The sequence below is a fragment of the Mesoplodon mirus genome, assembly GCF_964341445.2.
Source record: "Mesoplodon mirus genome assembly, chromosome: 16".
In the NCBI taxonomy this organism is placed as follows: Eukaryota; Metazoa; Chordata; class Mammalia; order Artiodactyla; family Ziphiidae; genus Mesoplodon; species Mesoplodon mirus.
The window spans coordinates 58,397,910-58,416,249 of NC_138992.1; the positions used below are offsets into that span (position 1 = coordinate 58,397,910).

Genomic DNA, 18,340 nt, shown 5'->3' on the forward strand with positions numbered 1-18,340 from the left:
ACCAGCACCAAGCATGGTGAGGCCTGATTGCAGTGTCAAGGGTGCAGGGTAAGCTCTCATTATCATCCTGACACTTTGGCTAAGAGTATTTGATAGGAATTGAATGTGTTAACACACAACTTCATCACCCCCAAAACATGCTTCTTCCAGGTTTGCTTGTAGCAGGCAAAAATGATTCTCATCTCATTAGAGGAGGGAAACTAAATGCTCAGTAGGCAGACACATGTGGGGTACAGTATGACTCGTATTGAAATAGAAGAGATCTTTGCCGGATTTCAAGTACTCAATCTAAGGCAGTGGCTGGTAAGAACCTATTACAAAGCCATTTTTAGGCATTGTATAGTTGGGGGAGAAACTAAAAGACAGCTCAGGATAGAAAAGGGAATTGTAAAAGTCTGTGCTTTTCCTGAGTCTGTTTTTTAGAGGCAAATAGAGTTGACTGAAAGAAGAACAGACTGGAAACCTAATTGGGTGGTGGTTCGTTCCTGAACGAGGGAAGGCTTGCTACCAAAAGATCGGGACAAGGACCATGATGGAGGCCTGATGGGTTGATGGAATAATTAACTAGGAGAAGGTAAATGAAGATTCAGTTATTAGTGCATAGCTGTGGAGACAACCATCTTTTAAATATTGGCTGAAGTCTTACTTCTATGCTACATGCAACAGTTGGGTGTGAAAGAAACAAATGGAAAACAAGTGACACAAAAACACAATTCTTTAGCTAGAAAAAGAACTTTCTTAATTGGTCTTTATCCAGCTGAGAAACCCTGTCTTAGGCTTAGCACTCAAGATGCTCTCAAGTCCTCAACATCACTCTCAACTTGACCCCAATCATTATCATATTACCATCAATTAGCCTAGCTTATTACTGGCTGTTCTTCTCTTTTAACCTTACCACACCCAAGTCTTCTCTGATCTGCTTTGAAATAATTTCTGTAGTTGTATTAGTAATAGTCTCTAAGGAATATCCATCATGTTCAAGAATAGTCTCTCGATATCCTCAATAGTAAGTAGGGACAGATGCTAAAAATTCCATGTTTTTAAGAAAAGTGAGTCCTAGAGCTGTGAAGTGACATGATAGACAGAAATATACAACTTGATGGTAGATATGGAGGTGGGAAAATTAAATTTTATAGCTGCCACTCAAATTCACCTTCCTGTCTAACTGAATCAATTTCAAATGTTAAACAGTTGGAATACTAAAAATGGAAAAAACAATCCTTGAAAATAATAACATTGCATTTCCAGGAGAAACTGATAGCAAGTATCTACATTTTACAGAAGAATGGATGACACATTCAACATAAATTTAAAAGAAAATGGCTTAAGATTGGCAGGGGTATGGTAGGAATGAATCGGTAAATTCCTGGATCTTTAATCCAATTTAGAATGATAGACTTCTAGGATTCCATGGGACTTAGACACAGCCCAAAACTGTGAAGCAATGGAGTTGTTTTGGGGGCCCAAACCAACAGCTCCCTTGCCTTTATTCCTGCACTATGATGCCTGGTATCTTGATCTTCTTTCCACTTGCCTCTCTATAAAATTTTATTTGCAAGAAGAAAAAAACAGATATAAATACACCTATTTTTGAAAAGGATCAATATATACTAGATTCGATAATTTGAGGTTTCTTCTGCTATGATATTCTGATTTCATGATATTCTATGCTACTTTCCACTTAACAGAGGATAATGTATTAAGTCAGAAGAATTAATACCTAATTACAGAATTTCAGGCTTGAGTGATTTGGGCAGAAGAAGTTTTACTAAGGACAGAAGATCCTTCCTTGCATTGTCAGAATGACATTATGTTGGTAGCCAGCTTCTTTTGCCTACTCATAAAGCCTACCTTATTTCTGGGTCTAGTACATCTAGACTTCATACTCAATAATTGCAACCCCTTCCACCTAAGTGCTTTCCCCCCTAAATCTAAAGAAATTGCTTGCTCACCTATCTCTCTGATGAGAGAATTTAAGGCAAGAGACATTTTAAGGAACTAAGACTTAAAAAAATAGCAGTGGTAGTTAGAAAGCAAGTAGATCAATAGCTGTTGACTCAGGCTTTCCCATCAGATGAGGTCTACAAATTCCTACCTAGAGGTCATGTAATGAAGTAATGAAAATTTTTAGAAGACTGCCATAGGAATTCTAACTACTATAGTTAAAGACTACCAGAGATTTTTAAGAATTCAGCATCTTGAGGAATAAGCTGACTTAAACAATCAACTGTTAAGTAAAAGTTTTAGGAAAAAAGATACAGATTAAGGATAATGAATAATGTACGTTGGGTCTACTAATAAAAGACATAAACTTGTAGAAGTTTGCAGTCAAAAGTTCAGTAGTCAACTGATATATGAAAACCACATATAGAAGAGAAAAACTGAACAGTAATCAGGATGCAAAATAAGTGGTGGTAACTACAAAGATACATTCTTTCCTGTTCCCTAACTGCTGTTCCAATTCTCTGAAATTTCACAGAGAGATGAAAGTTTTTACCATCATTTTATTTGGTTTTATTTTCCTGAAACAGCTGCCTATTCCCCAAAGTAATGCTTTTCAGAAGAAAATGTCTGTCTCACCATGAACGTAGATGTAGTGTCTTTTCCCCAAGTTGCTTTGATCTAGGTGTCCCAGAGGAAAAATTTACTATTGAGGTGGAAAATAAAACTAATTAAGTACATGGGCCAAAGACAATTGTGCTAAAATTATTAAAGACCTACTCTTATCTAGATTTACCCCAAAAGTGTTAGTAAATTACACTGAAGTATGAGAAAAATGCAAAAGCCATGTTCTAAAGTTCCATTTAAGGAAATTGGGTTAGGCAGTATTTCCAAAGACTAATGGAACATATAAAAATCAGACACTGCTTAAAACAATAAAGTAAATATGTTAAAAATAGAAAATCAAGTTATTTTCCTAGTCATCTTGAGGAAAACGCCAGAAGAAGCTAACATCCTAAAGGATAAAATGTAAATTTAAATGTTTCTAACTTTTTCCAGGTGTACAGGAATGTGATTTTCTATTGTCACTTTCCCTTTTTGCATATGATCATAATAGAAAAAGACAATTGTGGAAAAATTTTTTAGCAGAAAATAATTTATTTTATCAAACATGAACGATAGTAAGTAGTGATACTGAACACAGGCTGAGTCATTGTTCAGAAAGCAGGCACACATGATGGATATTACTCTTCAAAGGGTTTTCTTTGTGATCTTGAAAGACTAAATAATTTGAAGGTTTCTTGGAAGTATGGTAAGGAGGTTTTATGAGAATTAAAGCTGCTAAAACAGGACAGGAATTCTACCAAAAAAGGAATAAAATGGGTATTTAAATCAGGAAATTTAGAGGTTGATAAATGCTAAAACTGAACATGTACACTGCAATTAAGTTAATTTTGGGGTGTAGCCTTCGGAATCACACTTATTACTTACTTTATGGCATATCTCATTCAATGGAGTCCCTTTTTAGTGATTTTCTTAGGAACAAAACCTTGAAATCTACCTTCAAAGGGATGGGGGTGTCTTTAAAATGAAGCCTTTTCCATAACTAAATCCCATTAAAATGGGACCAAGGTGAACACATCATATGGTCAAAGCTTATTCATATAGATAACAAACTGTTACAAGAGCCCAGGGCATGGGAGAGATACAGAAATATTTTACTTAAGAAGCAATTTTCTTTTATTTCACCTAGCTGGTCTGTCTGTTTCTTCCATAGAGCAATGGAGATATTTGTTTGATGAAAAATAATACAGTAGAAAGATGCTGATAGGAAGATGGAGAACCACAGCTCTGCTCCATGAGATGATTAAAATATTCAGCATTACCCACCACAGATCAATTAACCTAAAAAAGATGTGAGCTGGAAGTGTGGGTATTCAGGCTCTCAGATGGGATCCTGCTGATAACTCTGCTGTGCTAATGTTTAAACTCCTTCACAAACAAAGAACTAATTCAAGAGAAATTGCAAATTCCAGTAGGTATATTCCTGGACCTTTTCTCTTTATAACACTCCCCGGTCTGTTTTGGTCCATGATTTAATGAAGCAGCAGATACGTGGTGCCCTCAGTACCTGATGCATTTAACAATAGTGCTCTCTGAGGAGGGCCTGCCTCTAACATCTTCCCACAATTCTGAGAGTTATAAAAGGACCTATATTTCAGGGGGAGGATGTAAATTATATTTATGGTGTGTAGAATGAGGAGAAAGGTTAGGTTGTTTAAGTATTTCATAAATATCTTCTCTCTCTTCCCTCCTGGCTTTCTCTTGTACAGGCCCACAGGGTACCAGTTTCAGAGTGACAAACCAGAAAGGTAGTCAGGGAAGGACCTGTTGTCCAAGCAAAGGCCTTCTGATCCAGTGGAGAGAAAAACAAGATGTTCTGACCACCACTTAGTGGGGTGACTACATAGAATCATCAGTCAAAGCTGACTTGTAGATTAAAGGCACAGATACTTCAAGTGTTCTTAGCCCATTGTAAATATCAAATTGTATTCTATTTTACCTAATTGTAAAACTTATATACAAGTGCTCATGGAATTTTTCCACATTAGACATTATGTGGAAAAGCTCTATTTTATGTAACTGATCACAGGAGTCTTTCTACATAAGACATTCTTCTAGATGTCAATTAATAATTACAGTGATATATAAAGTGAGACTGGAAGACTAGTACATTCATAGGCGGGCAGGGGAAGGTAGCTGGTGTGATAGTTAAAGGAAAGGACCTCACAGACATTTTCTTGGTAAAACTTTTTATATGTGCAGATTCATTCTGCTTCTCTCTAATGCCAACAAGTCATTCTGGACAGGGAACCAATCAGATGAGTTATCAGTAGCCAAGGGGTCATTTGATATCATTGTTTTCATGTCTCCCAAAATAAAAGTTAAAATGGGAATATCTTCCAGAGTCACATTAACATGTAAATCACCATAGAGAAGGATGAAATTGAAAAGTTTGAAATTTATGTAAAAGTCCAATTCGGAAAATGAAAAAAAAGCTTTCCTTTTGTGTTTTTGGAAACTTTCTAGATAAATGTAATTAGTTTATTCTAGATGTCTCTTTGGAATGTCATAATTTCCTTGTAAAATTTTTTTTTAAATGTACTGTTAATTTGGAAAACAAAACTTACTTTAAAGAAGAAATTAGAATCATTTTTTTTCCGTTTTGGATAATATACAACTTGTGTTATATGTGTAGCTACATGAATGCCTAGCACAGTATCTTCAATTTTTTTCAGCCTAAGATAATTGGATACCTATACTTACTCACAAAACCTAAACTGTACAAATTGCATTTCTCTTGATAAACACAGAATTGGATTCTTCATCGGGGATTGCCTCAGTTTTACCATTTTGTCTGTCTTTATTATAAATCTAGGCTAGGGGTGGTTGTAGAAAGGCGTGGAGTAACATAAATGTATTTTTAAGGTTCTAAATTTACATAAATAACAAGTAACAAAATGAATGCTACCAAAAGCAAAATCATATAGCAATGCTAAATTACAAATGATCACAGAAGTCATATTTTTAGTAGTTAAACTTTACATATATATGCTTTATCACCTCCTAGGTGTAATGTGGGGGAATTCCTGTGTCTAGAAGGCCCTTAGCTTTTGAACTTCCTGGCATTTAAGCGGGGGAAAAAAAAAAAACCAAAAGTACAAAACCAAGAGAAAAAAAAATCAGTGTCTCCTGGAAATAACATAAATTAGGAAACCAATGGATATATTACTTAACGCTTCACTTTCTTCATATGTATACCAAATTTTGTGCCACGTGCCTGTGCTGAAATGCCGTTTGAAATCAGTTTTGAAATGAGTATATTAAAGGAATGTTTCTAAAATATAAAGATATAATGATATAAATAATATATTTCTGAGACCCTGATCTACCTTGTCTTTGTTTTTCTGCATACGTCCATGTTGGCTTATTTCCTGGTTATTAACTATAGCCACTAAAATATATATTTCAAATAACATAATGGTTTCACTTACTGAAATTAAAAGAGATCCAACATACCCTGCTCTTGGTTACATGTCATTGGCTGCCTAATATTATTTAATTAATTAGACGGACTCTCCTTGCAATGACTTACTGTTTGAATTTTGTGGAAATCCAGGCAAGGAGGATGGACCGTTCATTCCAGGGAGAAGGACTGGGGGGAGGCCGGGGAGGCCTGGATAGGCTGCTGGCAGACTGATGCCATGGAGGGAGCTGCTGTCCATCATGCCTGGCTGCTGTACCGCTAAGCCCAGCACATCCGAAGCTTTCTTTATACGGTCAAGTTCCTGCTGTGCCATCAGCTGTCGAACGGTCGTCGGAGCCAAGTAATCTTTCTCCCGGTCAAGCTGACTCCCAACGGTCTCCCTCACTTTTGAAATGTGCTGTTTGGAGAAAATATGATCTCTGATGGACAAGCGGGCAGAGTACTTCACCCCACAGAGGGTACACTCTGGTTTGGTGCCTTCCGTGCCACTTTGATTGATCATGAAAGGCTTCCCTATGTTAATTTTAAATTTCTTTTCCTTTGCCCTTGCATTCTGGAACCACACCTGGACCACGCGTTTGGGCAGACCAATCTCATTCCCTAGCATTTCACATTCTTGCATGGTTGGAGTTCGGTAGTCACTAAAGCAAGCCTTGAGAACCTTGAGTTGAAGATTGCTCATCTGGGTTCTGAAACGCTTGTGACCTGGTCGATCGTTACTTTTGGATTTGAAAGGATTGCTGGATCCAAATGGATTTGGTGAACTCGGGTCAGCTATGCTGGATGTTTCACTGCGGTCAGCGTTGTCATCGGGGTCATCCGTGATATAAAAGCTTTGGTCATGGTCACCATCTTTATCGTTGAAAGGTATTGAGGGACTCGTGAGAGAAAACAGAAATTTTTCGTCACAGACCTCCGTGGTGGGTGTGGTTGCTGTTTTTGGCAAAGTGTCGAGAGTTTTCGGCTCTTTAGGAGATAAAGCTGGCTTCACATCTCCAGAACTTCCCGTGGTGCTTTCCATTTCTGCGTTTCCCTCATCTCCGGTGGTGGCATCACTGATCGCTGTATTAATTGATGAAGTCTCATCAAAGTCAGTTTTATTTTGATCATACCCAGCCTCAGCAGGAGGGGCGTTTAAATTCTCTGCATCCTCAGAACACTCTGCTTTAAAAGAAGAAGGGCTTAAAAGATTCTTCGGCGACAGCTCTGCTGTTTTGCTAACAGGTGTTGACACTGTAGAAGCCAATTCATTCTCACTTGAGAGATCAATTTTAGTTAATGGCAGAGATGGATAATCAAAATAAATGTATTTCTGCGGGCTTTCTCCCCCATCTTCTGTTGATATTAAAGGGCTTGGTGGCAAGCTGTAACCTGCTTGCTTTCCTTCATTCCAGTGCCGGGAGCGAATGTGGCTTTCTAAGGCTGACTTCGCCTTAAACAGGGCTCGGCAAAAGGGACACCGTTTATGAGACTGGGCTGGACCCACTGCCCGGAACTGGCCTTTCCTTTCTCGCGCTCGTGTGTTCTGGAACCAGACTTGCACGACTCTTTTCTTGAGCCCCACTTCACGGGCAATATGATCAAGCATTTTCCGGGTAGGATTGGAATCCAATAAGTATTTTTCATAGAGAATTTCCAGTTGTTCTGGGGTGATGGTGGTTCTCAAGCGTTTATCGCGGTGTTGGTCTTCACCGCTATTCCCGCCTTCCTTTTCACTGCAGTTATTGTCTTCTTTATCATCCAGTTTCCTTTTCAGGGAAGCAGCAGCTGTGGCCTGGGCTGTGGGGTGGGAGGAAGTGGTCTGAGGGGGCATCTGTGTGAGAGAACCACTCAGCAGCTGTCCAGTCATCAGTGGATTGTTGGGGTCGAATATCATGTAGGGCATGTCCATGGGCCGTTCCAAGAACGGGGAGTGCAGGAATTGGTTCTGAGCAGCCAGGAAGTGCATGTGCTGGTGCTCCTGCCAGAGTTCCAGAGTCGGGAAGGCAACTGTGCACTGATCACATTGGTACTGTAGTAACTGTGGAGGTAGACTGTTCTGGAGAGAAGTCATGGAAATCTGCAGCGGACTGGAAGGGACCGGGGTTTGAGAGGCAGAGGGAGGTCTTCCCATAAGTTGGGGTTGTTTTGGTGTCTGCGGTGGAGCGGCCGAGGCCGGCGGCGGTTCTGAGGAAGTGGATGCTGACAGCAGCGCTGGTTTGGCGCCTTGAGAAAGGGGCAAGGGGTCACTCTGCTTTGGCTTTTCTGTGGGATATTCGGGTTTTGGAGACGTCTTCTCCGGTTCCGGTTTGGGTGATGGGATCAGCGGGGTGCTAGTCCCAGAGCCAGAACTTGCCACCGGGGCAGGAGCGTTTTTGGGTGTCTCCGTTTGGCCAGACACTGTGCAATGCTTATACACCACCTGATCTGTGGCGTCCATGGAGTCTTCGGTTTGGCTTTCATCTTGGGCATCATCATCTTCATCCTTGTAACACTGCTTCTTCTGATGCGTAATCAAGTCGAAGATCCTGGGGAAAACCACATTGCACTTTTTACACTGGTACTGCATGTTGCTCGTTCGAATATACCGCTCATTAGTAAGTTCTCTTTTTTCGTTATCTTTAGCTTCTGCTTGATTCTCGTAACTCTTCCGTGCCTTCTGACGAGCATTCTGGAACCATACAACAATAACCCGGGTAGGCAGATTGAGAACGGTAGAAAGTTGTTCTATTTCGTCATCTTTTGGGTAAGCGTTGGTGTCGAAAAAGTCTTGAAGAACCCTAAGCTGGTAGTCCGTAAACCTGGTTCTCGACGACCTTTTACTGAAGGATGCATCAGATTTGTAATGTTCTAAAGAGGAGGGCTGGGGGTCGATTCTGATATCTTCCAAAACTGTTATGGGAGGGTTACTGAAGTTGTAGGGCGAATCCTTATTTCTCTGCCTCTCCTTAAAAAGCGTATTTCGAAACCAGTGCTTGATAACCTTTTGAGAGAGGCCAGACTTCTCCGCCATTTCTTGGATCTGTTCTTCACTCGGAGAATTATTGATGTCAAAATAAGCCCTCAGGATTTTCAGCTGGTCGTCTGTAATTCTCGTCCGTGGGCGTTTGAACTGAGAATGCCTTAGGAAACTGGGATCTAATCCGAGCTGCTGCTGGCAGAGCTGAGTGAGATCCGCCGAGAGAGTGTCCATCTGGGGCAGCTGCAGGGCGAGCTGGGGAGGAAGCGCAGGATGCTGCACGGGCTGCATCATGATGGAAGAAAAGAGAGGAAGGTCCAGGGACACGGGCAGCTGGACCTGCGGGGGAGCAGATGGGGGAGGGGGCGGTGGGGGCGGTGGGGGCGGGGGCGGCGGAGGGGGCGGTGGGGGAGTGGGCGGTGGGGCTTGGAGCGGAGCGGACACCCCTCCTGGCAGTTTCACGGGCCCCAGGGAAGGAGCCTGCGGAGGGGCTGGAGGCAGCGGTGGAGGCGGAGGCGGGGGCGGCGGCGTTTCTGGGGAAGATGGCGAAATGGGATAAAGCTTATCATAGGCCTCCCTGTACTGACGAGCAAATTTTTCTAGCGCTCCGTATGGAAAAAACTGGCCGTGTACGTGTTCTTGGTGGCTCTTTAGAATAAGGACATTGGAGAACAACTTCCCACACGTTCCACATTCCAGCTTCTCGGTACTGTCCCCTTCCCCACTCTTGCCCTTCTTCTGTACCTTCTGCCTGTTTTCATTATACTGAATGACCAGCTCAAAACCGAAGTTTTCCAGTAACGCTTTGGCTGCATTTCCTCGGGCCCCTGAAGCGATGCGGGGCGGTGGGATGGCCGGTTCCAAGGACTTTTGCTTCTTTCCATCTTTGCCTTCTTTGAGCCCTTCACCTTCAGTAACGAGCTCTTGCTTTGGCTTGTCTTGCTTTTCAGCAACCTCTTCCGCCTCCTTGTAAGAAGGTATGTCCTTCATGACGGGGCAGTCGGCACTGGCCGTGGCGGTTTGCTCTTGTTTCAGTAATTTGCTGGCCTGCTGCTGCGGCGGCGGCGGTGGAGGCGGCGGCGGCTTTTGAGACTGAAGCTGGGGCTGTATGGCTTGGTACTGCTGTGCTTGTTGCTGAAGTATCTGGAGTTGAGTTTGGCCAACGTGATGTTGGGTTTGAATCTGCTGCTTCAAGTCTTCAAGCAAGGACCCGGCCATTCCGGTCATGCCGGGCATCCCGAAGGCAGCAGAGCCCGGCAAGCCCAAATCTGGCCCCAAGCTGAACTCCGTCCCGGGGATGTAGAATGGAAAGAGAAACTGAGGCTGCTGAAACTGCAGCAGGGCTTCCGGAGTCATAGGAAAATGAGGCAGAAAGGCGGGGTTGAGAAACTGAGGCTGAAAGAACGCAGCTTGCTGTTGCAACTCGTGCTGCAGCTGCAGCTGAAGCTGTGCTGGTGACTGCGGCGGGTGATGCGTAGGTTGAGCAGAGATTAATTCCGGAGTTTGCTTTTTATTTAATTCTTTGGCATCTAAGTGGGCATCTTTGCTGCTTACTGCTGCTAAACCCATGGAATCTAACATCCCTTGGCTGGGACTATTAACGTTGGCTCCGACGCCGTGCCCGCCGGCCACGTGACTGCTGGGCTCCAGCTTTGCAGCCCTGGCCTTTGTCTGGTGGAGCACGGATCTCATGTGGATCTCCAAGGTCGAACTTTGGCTGTATGCAACGTTGCAGATGCTGCACTTGTAGGGTTTGTTATCTGTGCTGCTGTTGGTTTCTTGAGGAACAGGGCTGGAAGCTTCTTGCAAAACCTTTTTCAACTTGTGCAGGTGAGACACTGAATTATAATGGACCAAGAGAATGTTCTTTTGAGTGAACGACTCTTTACACACTGTACATTTATATGGGCGAGATGGATCGAGGAATTTTTCCATCGTGAAATTTGGCCCTTTTCTAAAAGGTAAGGTCCGCTTTGGTTCAGAGCCCATGTCGTCCGGAATAGAGCTACTGTCACTTCCTGCTGGACTTGCCTTCCCCTCATGGTCCGCCTCGTACTCCCTCTCCATTTCCTGCTCTAGGACCTGGTCGTCCTGGGCCATAGTTTCACTCTCTGCCCACAGTTCACCATTCACGGGCAAGGAGGCATACAGCTGTTGAAGTTCAGCTTCACTCAGTTCGGGATGGCCTGCTTCCAAGTGTTTTTTTAAAGCCTGGAATGTACGGAAACTACGCTGGCACAGGTTACACATTGTAGCGGCCCGAATCGCATGATACTGGGAATGTATCTGAAGCTTCTGCATAGTCTTAAAAGCCAAGCTACAATGGTTACAGCGATACTTGTAAACATGGCGGTCCGAAACGGAGAGTGGTTGCCTTTTTTGCTGTTCGCTTAACTGATCCTGCAGTGTGTCGGAGATTTTCATATCCTTACTGCTGTTTTTATTCCATTCCGGCGCTTCTGTGGGTTCTTTAGTTGGTTTCTGCTCCTCACTCTTTATTTCCACACCAGCCTTTGAATCGTCAAGACCTGCCATGCTTTTGTCATCCATTGGACTTTCACCTGTGTCAATAAAGCATAAACATCGCTTATAGGAAGGCCGTCTACAGCTTAAACGCCAATGAATATTGTTAAGTAGGAGCTTCTAAAGGTTTCTGCTTAATTGAATTGCTGAAGAAATATTTATTTGAGCAACTACTATATGACAAGCACTGTACCAGGCCCTGGGGATATAAAGGTGAATAAGAAATCACCCCTGACCTCAAGGAATTTCAGCATAGGGAAGAAGATAAGTCAAAGGTAATTATAGTATGCTACCAACAGCATGACAGCAAGGGCCATAACTGGCATGTTCAGTAATTAGAACACACAACATATTCCTGGTCATTGATACTTAGGTCCCACAAGGGCAGTTTGCAGATAACTAGATATTAAATATGCCTTAGAAACTATGGCTTTTGGAAATGCCATACTTTTTTTCCTCTGTGCTTTAAAAAAAAAAAAAAAATCTTTGATAGTAATAATGCTGGACCAGTATCACAGATGCAAGGCCCTGAGTGTGTCTTGCACAGATCTTGGTCCAAGGCTGGCATACCTGAATATTTCCTGGCCCCCTCGGCTGTGATGGCTGCAGGTGTGTCCCGCTCTGACTTCTCAGAGGTGGCTGCTGGCAGTAGCAAGCTGTTGGGCATCATCACATCAGGGACAGGCACCTGTGAAAACCAAAGGGGTTCATGGCAAAGGTACCCCAGAAATCACAGACTCCATCACATCTGCCCTTGGTCAGTAGCATACCCCAGTTACATTTTTCCAACCAAAGCAGGGACATTCTGTGACTCTTACAGGCCAACGCTCTCTCTTCAAATTTCGGATTGATGCTGTTGCGATGCAGTATTCTTCTTTTCTTTTTAAAAACAATATGGTTTATAACTAATAAGAACCTACTGTATAGCACAGGGAACTCTACTCAATACTCTGTAATGGCCTATATGGGAAAAGAATCTAAAAAAGAGTGGATATGTGTATATGTATAACTGATTCACTTTGCTGTACACCTGAAACTAACACAAAATCGTAAATCAACCATACTCCAACAAAAATTGAAAACTTTTAAGAAATATGGTTTGAAAGTTTTTGTAACCGAGAAGTGATAGCCATGAAACTCAAGGTACCCACATGAAACATTTGATTAACATTACAGGCATGAGAGGAAGTCTGAAAAATCTGTGTTATTGAATAAGCTATGCCTTGTATCATATTTGGGGTTTATTCCAAAGCACAAGAGACAACACATGGGCCTTTACTTGTGATTCCTACCACACAGACAGTAAGAGCTTGATGCTCTTACACAGAAGAAATACATTTCTATCAAACAATAATTACAGGTTTTGTGTTGATACCTTTACAGAGATTATGTCACATATGCATCAACATTTGGTATCCTTACTGTCATAAGCAGCTTCTCCACACAATCCGGAGACACACTGTGCAAATGCGTCAGATGCAGCTGGAGGTGCATTTTGTTGCTGAGGACGTCCTGGCAGAGGGGACAGCAGATGACCGGCTGCACTGAGTGCTGTGACAGAACGTGCATCTGGATACGACTTTGGTCCCTACTATTGTAGTTACAATAAGGACACTGAAAGAACTGGAAAATATTGAATAAACATGGTCACTGTTAGTTAATGGATTTTGATGACTTCAAGCATTAGAAGTCACACCAAGAGTTAATTACCTTGCCAGTCATAGTGTCTACATACATTTCAACAGCATGGAATGGTTTGGAGGCTCTAAAATTATCAAGGGCAAAAAAAAAAAAATGTTTACACAGTACAGGGAAAAGGAAAACACATTTACCTGCTCGTGACAGAATTTATTGTCCTCTGTAGGTTTTGATCTTTTTGTTGCCACATCCTCTTCTTTTGCCAGCAGGAGTGGCTGGGTTCCCCCTGCCACACTGACTTTTAGCTCCTTTTCTGGTGTGATTATTCCTGATTCCCAAAAAAGAATAGGACACCTCAATTTTAAAAGACTAACAATGTCGATATCAGAAAAAATATTTTTTCCAAATATCTCTGGCTCTAAATCCACTGAATTACCGAAGAACCAGAAAAGCACTTTTATATGATGCTAATCTCAAAAGACAAGAATTGCACTTCTTTTTGTCCACTAACCAAGCGGACTTTATATATTTTAAAATGTGCTCCTGTCTCATATATTTTGATAACCGTAGGTGACCTTGAAAGATTCATCAATAACACGTGCTCTCTGGTGTCTCAGTACGCCTTTATCACATTAAAGCAAATCTACTCCCATTCGCAAATGCTAACTTAGAAAATAATTATTTTTGCTAACGTTTAATTACCTATCTCTTCTCTAAAATTCCGGGACACTGAAAACATTTCAAAATTCTGAGAAGAGCTGACTAGTTATAATTCACAAATGAAAACAGTGTTTTTACATGGTGAATGGAGGATTTTAAAATTATACATTACATATCCATTGCTGCTTTTTTGTGATTTATTCTTTGCTTTAGATGTTTCAGCAGTTGGCTGTGCACATAACATTGTAGTCCAAATCAAGAAGACAATTGTTTTATGAGGTTAATCTGAATATTCGGTGTTAAAAGACAGTTTAAAATTTTGCCTAGATGAGCAACATAATGTATAGAAGCCTCACACACATCAAAGGAGAGAGTGTGATTCTAATTTCCCAATCTAACAGAAAATTCTTTCCAGCATCAATTTTCCCGATAATCTCCTCTGCGAGGCTGCATATTACAGTGACATTGGGTAGGCATGTCACATACATCTCACGACAAACACAAAACCTCATTTACCAGCCATTCCAATCTCATCATAGCGCGGCATCATCTGACCTTTTTTCTGCTGTTTATTATGAGTATTTCTAATTTTAACTTTCAATTTTCACCATCTTCCAGTCAATTTGCAACTAAATTATTTCCAGGGTGAGGACACTATCACTGGACAACTGGGTGCAAATACATCTTGAAATGCAATGAAGCTAAACCATTGATTGCTATCAGACCCCGCGTAAATATAGAGTCTAGGCGTAATCTGATTGTATGCTGTGCATGAAGATTTATCTTGATTTTTTTTTCAATCCACATACGGTTCATATAAATGAACAAATTATACCTTATTGCAAAATAACCCAGTTTTAATTTAAAAATAAGGTCAAGGATGTTATGGAAACAAAGTAGAAATGAACCAAAAAATACATTCTTTTTCTCTCCTGGATGGAGATGCATGTTTTGTACCATATAAATAATTTTAGAAATTCCAAACTCTGAAAGAAATTTAAAAGTAAATCTGACTCTGAGGAGACCAAAATTAAACTAGAATTTAAATGACATAATGACAATAATTTATGCCCTTGGAGTTTGCGGTAGGTACAGAATTAGTATTATATTTCCAAACCAATTGCACTGCTACTGATTTCTAGATTTACAAACACTAGATTTTATTTAAATTGGTACATTTGTCCTATATATACAGATATCTTAGAGAAATTTAGATTCTTTCTAGATATTTGAAAAAATAATTTATCGTATTTGGATGAACTTAAATCCGAGATAGACTAAAGAATTTTATTACATTGATTAAACAATATCCAAGTATTTGATATCCAAAGATATGTCAAAAACAGGAAGGTTTATTTCATAATTAATTCTGGTATCAAAAAGATGTCTTTCATCTAAAGCAAAATTCTCAAAGCAGAATATATTTTGTGCTATCATTTTTAAAGTGTTAAAAATAAACACTTAAGAAAACAATATGATATATAAAATTTGCAAATAAAATTTACTGATTCAGGTGTCAGATCAAGTTGTAGAACATGATTGTCATTTAAGTCAGCAAATGCCTATCAGCTGCTTTTTTCCTGTGAGACTGGAAGATTTTTCTTCAAAAGTTTCCCAATAGTGAGTAAGAATATGCTTCCTTAAGAAAATAATACTGTGTCATATTCCCCTATCATTCTTTTGTGTACATGAGAGAATCAGACATGACCAAATAATAAATTGGTCCAGTTCCCTATGGTATCAAAGACTGTCACACACAAGGTAAAAGAGAATTTCCACAACTCTTGTTGCTTGCAGGCCTCAGGAACATCACAAAGATAATAAACCTTCCAGAAACTTCTGAATCTATTAAATGTATAAGTATGGCCTTATTTTTATAAGCATATATCTTCTAATAGTAGTACCATAAAGAGTCAAAAGAACATTGATTTCAAGGTTTGAAACATTTTACTAAGACTTTACTATACACTGGTGTACATATTTGATATAATTAATCCATATTATTTTTATGTCCATTAATATCATCAAGAGTATAATTGCTTTTGAATTTAGGGACATTCATGCTGCATCAAGAAAAGAGTTAAATTTTAGGGTCACTATTTCATAGCCATTGAAATAACTGTTGGATATAGTATTCCACCTACGTGGTCAGCTTTGAGATTTTTTGGCTAATTAACTTAGTTAATTAAACCATGATCTTAATGTAAGCTAGGAACTTCCTAAAGACCATCTTATTTTAAATTGAGAAGAAGTTATAAATAAAGTTAGACCCCCTAACTCTAGCTAGGCACCCCAGAAATGTGTGTCACTGATAAGAGGCAGCAGCAGAGAATGCTAAGATGCAATAACATGTGACAAAAACAGACTCTTGAAGATAAAACAGGTCACCAGGATTACTTGCAAAAATTAGGGACATTAGATTTTATGCATGCATGCCTCTTCTACTCAAAGGGGTACCATCTCAGGTATTACGGCCTCCCTGGTAAATTATAGGAAATCAACTCTGGTGTCTTTCTCTGAATTGTTTTATCCTAGAAATATCTTATATTAAGTAAAGCCAATTAATTTTAAGGTTTTAAGTTTTCTGATTATTCATATTTTATGCTTACAACTTTACTTGAAATAAACACTGTTTGTTACCTTAGACAAAATTGTGAAATGGGATCATAATTCATTTTGTGTTATTAAGGCCATCACACTATCCTCAAAAAAAAATGTAATTTTAATGCATTTTTAACGAAAACATGAAGCCTAATTACAAGTAAGGACTGCCAAATAGATGAGCCAATGATTATCTGTCAGTTATGGGATTATTTAACTTACATGAGATTACTAATATAAAAATGACATAATTCATTTCAATTCAGATGCTGCCTACTTAATAAATTTTCAATCCCTAAAATACAGAACGTTGTAAAATGGTTTATATTCATAACAAGTGAGGAAAATCCAATAACAAATGTGTACTCAAAGCAAATCTTGAAAAAAAAATGCTGTTATTATTTATGAATCAATGCATCTGATAAAGTTTGAATACTATAAAACTTGGATATAACAGAAGATGTTATTCAACTCCAAATAAGCCTAAATTATAATTACCGGTACAGTATTTTTTCTAATGAGACTAGAATGAAAGGATAATTTTAATTGCAATAATGAAGGTTAATTTCCATCTTTCCTCATGTTTACTCCCTTATTAAAAAGTGGTCCCCTTAGCCATGGCAGAGACATATTACATTTTCAATGCAAATATATTAATCTGGATAAACTCTATATTAATTCTTGTAGTACAGAGAGCTATAATTTGGATTATAATTAATCTAAAGTGGCACTAGATTTAAATGACAATATAAATGAGGCATTAGGAGGCTTTTCTATTATGAATGAATATTCAACAAATATAACTTGCATATTGCCAAGTCTCATTTTGAAAGCTCTAGTCCTAGAGATTAATGTCAGCAACACAGTACAACAGCTTATACAAACACCATCTTCCTAACATGTGTTAATTCCTTCCTGTCTAAAAAATTCTGTGTTAAAGTGGGGTCACACTGTTTTCCCATCTAACACATTAAGATAGTGATTAACTTATAAATTTGCCAGTATTTTTAACCTTTATAACTGACATCAGGAAGAAAACCAATACATACATAAGTGCTCATTCAGTCATTAGAAATCCTTACAAGGAAAACAATCCACGTAATAATTGTTTCACCTAATCAGATTCAATGTAGAAAGCAGAAAACTTTGTTAAAAGTTCATGTTAGTTGTCAATAATAACTGTCTTGGTGTCTGAGACGTTTCAAGGGTAAATATTAGCATCTCAGTAATTGCTCTGAGTTGGTACGAAAGCCCATTTTTATCCCTACAGATGTAGTTGGGGAGGCATTTCTACAGGGATAAAAATGTGTTTTAGAAAACTATCATTATCCAATGGTCTGTATCCTCTCACATGCCGAGTCCTGTCTAGATGGTACAATTAGATGCCCAAGAAAGGACAATAACTCACCAGGCCGTTAAGGAGTGATTGAGCCCATTATTTATGTAGAGCAGTAAACCGGGCTGGTGGAGATAGAGCCCTTGCATCTGTGGTATGTTCCAAGTAAGACTCTTGCCTCATTGGTGAGACTGGAGCCATTTTCAAGAGATTCCCACAATGCATCCTTTACAAGGTATTAGTTACTTAAAGCCAAGCACAATGTCACATTCTTATGTATTACATGAACACTCAACGAACACCAATGTCCTGTGTGTTTTACACATTCTTCTGAAGAATGGGGTTGGGTGGGTGTATGGTCCACAATCACTTTTGGCACCACTGTGAGAAAATCACCACTGAAGGCAGCAGAATACTGCCCTCCCTGAAGCAGTCCATCAGCTAACCTTGATGAGGTCCATCCTAGACCTAAACTGACTTCCTTGCTATTGCCAATTCTTTTCAAATGAAGCTTAGATGGCACTACCCTTGACCTTAACGGATCACAAGGTACTTCAAATTCCTTGTCAGTGACCTCAGGAACTGCATTAATATACAGCTAGGGCATCTTTTTTTTTTTTTTTTTTTACATTGCTTTAGGCTCAAAACCAACCTT

The 18,340-nt window shown here is 39.8% G+C and overlaps 1 protein-coding gene across 6 annotated transcripts in view; it reads right to left on the reverse strand.

Annotated features, from left to right (window-relative positions):
• The window catches only part of ZFHX4 (zinc finger homeobox 4), a 179,966-nt gene that overhangs the window by 6,909 nt on the left and 154,717 nt on the right, over positions 1-18,340 (reverse strand). For 5 of the 6 annotated variants that reach the window (XM_082601141.1, XM_082601137.1, XM_082601139.1 and 2 more), the window contains exons 7-10: positions 13,283-13,416; positions 12,873-13,073; positions 12,021-12,138; positions 6,098-11,488 (exon numbers count right to left, since the gene is read on the reverse strand). In XM_082601141.1, the coding sequence (XP_082457267.1) occupies positions 6,098-11,488; positions 12,021-12,138; positions 12,873-13,073; positions 13,283-13,416 (5,844 nt within the window). Of the gene's footprint in view, positions 1-2,580; positions 2,648-6,097; positions 11,489-12,020; positions 12,139-12,872; positions 13,074-13,282; positions 13,417-18,340 lie in introns of all 6 variants that reach the window. The other variant, XM_082601140.1, reaches the window with a different exon arrangement.